This window comes from Perca fluviatilis, chromosome 10 (genome assembly GCF_010015445.1).
Source record: "Perca fluviatilis chromosome 10, GENO_Pfluv_1.0, whole genome shotgun sequence".
NCBI classification, from domain to species: domain Eukaryota; kingdom Metazoa; phylum Chordata; class Actinopteri; order Perciformes; family Percidae; genus Perca; species Perca fluviatilis.
The window spans coordinates 23,154,412-23,158,368 of NC_053121.1; the positions used below are offsets into that span (position 1 = coordinate 23,154,412).

Sequence of the window (3,957 nt, forward strand, 5' to 3'; positions counted from 1 at the left end):
AGTGTAATATATAACTCAACTTTGATATTACAGAAGACAAAATTCTACAACCAATTTTACTCTTTCAGGTCTAATGTTTGTATAGACTTGCTGCTTTGCTGTGATAATTGTTTGGTATCATCCATTTTAAGAGCATATAGGGTAGCTAGTTTTTATTCTTTTAGGGTAGCTAGTTTTTATTCTTTTGTCTCAGGTAGGCTACATTAGCCTCAGCCAAAAACAGCTGGACAGGTGTTTTAGTCATGTGCAGACAGCACACACGTTTCTCTTGAGTTTGATGACAAAGCACACTGCATGAAGCCATTGCAAAAAAATCAATTTTAATCCTCTCGGCCTTGGTTGAACAGTCTCACCCTTGGTCTCCTTCCAGTCACCCTCAGCGGAGTTCAGTTTAACTTTGCGGTCCATGGCGGTAACTGTTCCGGTGTGGAGAGAATGGACCAAAGCGACTGTGCTCATTCCGAGGGCGGTACCGAGGGCTACCTTGCCTAGCCAACCTCTAATCCCCCGGGGTGAGGAGGAGGAGGCGTTCCCCTGGCTGGACTTTAAAAGTGCTGCTGTCGTTGTTGAAAACTTCTCAGCTCGGAGGGCAGCGTTAATATGGCCGCGGACAGGACTTGTTGCTGGCTTTCCTCCCAGCCGGAGGCTTCCAGGAGTTAAGATGTGTTTGAACTTGACACCGGCTCCCTGGAAGTCAGCGCGGACACGGGACAGAGGGCCAGTGCACAGTGGGGCTCTGATATATGAAAATAGAGCTGATATTTGCAGTGCCATGCTGAGTGACGCCGAGGGGGCTAACGGTTCGTGTTACTACAGCTTCACGGGGATCAGTGTCAGCCACACCGTGTGGTTAGGTTTCGTTTTCGGTACGAACACTGAGTGATGATACACGTCGGTTAGGTTAGTTCTCATGTGCCATTTTTGTTGTGGAAGTTTCACATTTGGAATGTACCATTTACAAGGGTTGCCAGTTGGCTGTCGCTAAACAACACACTTTAAAACGTGTCAATAAGCGTTAGTGCGGTATCCAGGTCTGTATTTACGGATTCATATTATTATTATCAGTGAAAAGGGTATGCTACAGCGTGACCAGCGCTGCTCTAATATAAATCTAACACTGGATGTCAACCCCCGATAAAGATGACATGAGAAAGCCGGAGCTAACAACCACACGCCTCCTTCAAGACTGTTGGAAATATTGGAATTACAAGATGAGGGTACACTGACCGACCAAACAAGCTACTACTAGCTAGTAAACCTAAAAAACAAAAGTAAGCAGGACGTGGGGGAATTAATATCACCGATTCTGCTATTAGACGGGCTACATCCTAACAGAAAAGGGTCTACACAGTTAATCTCCAATTTCACTAATTTTATTGCTGCCAATCTTCTATCTAGATTAGACTGACTAGCAACATGTCAAAGTAAAGGCCCTTTAACCAGCCAACATTCCCCACCCTTGACATTTTGGCCCCCACTCTTTGCTGTGCACTCTCCCATAAGCTCTCCTTCCTCCAGAAATAATTCTGTTAGCCCACAGACCAGCTATATCATCCCAGTTAGAATCATTAATAGACCACACAAAGTGGTCAATCTGCAAAATAATAAGCACTCAACTGCAAACAGCCAATTTAACACCCATTCCCTGTCAGCCCCAGTCTGTCCTAACAAATGAGGCAGATAATTTTATGTTTTTAACTGAAACCTGGTTAGACCAGAATAACAGTGCTGCTGTTCTTATCGAGTCGGCTCCCCCCAACTTCAGTTTTATGAGCGAGAATAGAGTGAATAAGAAAGGAGGTAAAGTCACCATTTTGTTCAAAGACTCGTTTCAATGTACACAACTATCGTATGGAAATTTTGCTTCTTTTGAATATGTGGGTCTTCAGCTAAGGTCCTCCCCTCGAGCTATATTTCTAAATATCTACAGACCACCGAGATTCTGTGCAGTTTTCTTTGATAACTTTACTGAACTGCTGTCTACTATCTGTATTGACTTTGACTGTGTGATTATTGCTGGTGATTTCAACATTCATGTTGACAATCCTCAGGACAGAGGGACCAAGGAACTGTATTGTGTTTTTGAGAACTATGGACTGACTCAGCATGTGACACAGCCCACACACAATAAGGGGTTTGATTATCTCTAAGGGTCTAAACATTTCCAAGGTTGTGGTGACTGATGTTGCTCTCTCTGATCATTCCTGTGTTTTCTTTAACGGCACTATCTCTGTGCACAAAAGTGTTCAAACAAAGATAATAAGAAAACGATACATCACTGAAAACACCAGTGAAACATTTATTCAGCTTTACTCATCCACACCTGCCATTTCTGGGGCCTCAATCACTGAGCTTATGGATAATTTCAATTGTAAAATTACAAATGTTATTGATACCATTGCCCCCACTAGGGTCAAAGCTGTCTCTAGTAAAAAAAGATCTCCATGGAGGAATGTCCCACTTGTAAGATCTGGAAAAAGAGCGTGTCGAAAAGCTGAACGCAGGTGGCGAAAAACTAATCTCCAGGTCCATTATGAAGAGAGACTTCGCATTTATAATTTGAAACTAAGGAATGCAAGGCGGTCCTTCTTTTCTGACATCATTGCTAAAAACAATAATACAATACAAGAACTGGCTAGGTGCATTGAACAAACTAACGACTGGATGTGCCAGAATTTTCTTAAATTAAACGAAGAAAAAACTGAGGCGATTATTTTCGGAGCAAAAGATGAATGATTAAAAGTCAGCGTTCATCTTCAATCAACAATGTTAAAAACAACAGACAAAGCCGGAAATCTTGGTGTAATTATGGACTCTGACCTGAATTTTAACAGCCACATTAAGACAATAACAAAGTCTGCCTATTATCACCTTAAAAATATATCAAGGGTTAAAGGACTTATGTGTCAACAGGATTTGAAAAAACTTGCTTTTATCTTCAGTAGACTTAACTGTGTCTTTACAGGTCTCCCTAAAAAATCTATCAGACAGCTGCAGCTGATTCAGAACGCTGCTGCTCGAGTCCTCACTAAGACCAAGAAAGTGGATCACATCACTCCAGTTCTGAAGTCTCTACACTGGCTTCCAGTGCCTAAAAGAATTGATTTCAGTGTACTTCTGCTGGTTTATAAATCACTAAACGATTTAGGGCCAAAATACATTTACGGATCTGCTTGTAAATTATGAACCACCCAGACCTCTCGGATCATTGGGAACAGGTCTGCTTTCTGTCCCCAGAATCTGAACCAAAAAGGGGGAAGCAGCGTTCAGTTCTTATGCTCCACATATCTGGAACAAACTTCCAGATAACTGTAGGTCCGCAACAACTCTCAGCTCTTTTAAATCAAGGCTGAAGACCTATCTTTTTGACGTTGCCTTTTTTTAATTCATTGTACTGCACTGTGCATTTTATTGCTGTATTCGATGTGTTTTTAATTTTGTTTTAATTTCTAACTGCGTTTTAATGTTTTATGTAAAGCACTTTGAATTGCACTGTTGCTGAAATGTGCTCTATAAATAAAATTGCCTTGCCTTGCCTCAGTGATAAACATTTGCCTATTTATTCTTTACTTTGCACGTCAACAAAAGCTGCTAGGCTACTAAAATTTTGGTTCCATAAACCACACCATAAAACTATATTGCTGATTATGCAACAAATGAAATATGATCACTAATCAATCTATTGTAGGCCTATGTGTGCTTGCAATTATCAAGAAAAGGGAGACAAAAGACAAAGAGACAAAGGGAGGAGAGCAAAAATGTGTGTTGTCTGTCCATTTAATATCTAATATCAAGCCTCCCACATATGTTATATATGAACAAACACACACACACACACACACACATACACACGAACATTTCCTTTATGCATCACACAGCCTGTCAGTCAAAACTTGAGCTCTTCTCACATTTCCGCCTGGCGGAAACTGACAAAAAAAGGAACAAGCCTTTCTTGAC

General features: G+C 41.2%; 1 protein-coding gene across 3 annotated transcripts in view; it reads right to left on the minus strand.

Moving 5' to 3' along the window:
* The window catches only part of macrod1 (mono-ADP ribosylhydrolase 1), a 103,929-nt gene extending 102,995 nt beyond the window's left edge, over positions 1–934 (minus strand). Inside the window, exon 1 of one of the 3 annotated variants that reach the window (XM_039812866.1) lies at positions 354–934. In XM_039812866.1, the coding sequence (XP_039668800.1) occupies positions 354–774 (421 nt within the window). In that variant the 5' untranslated portion in view covers positions 775–934. The remainder of the gene's footprint in view (positions 1–353) is intronic. The other 2 variants (XM_039812865.1, XM_039812864.1) reach the window with 2 other exon arrangements.
* Between the last annotated feature and the right edge of the window lie 3,023 nt (positions 935–3,957).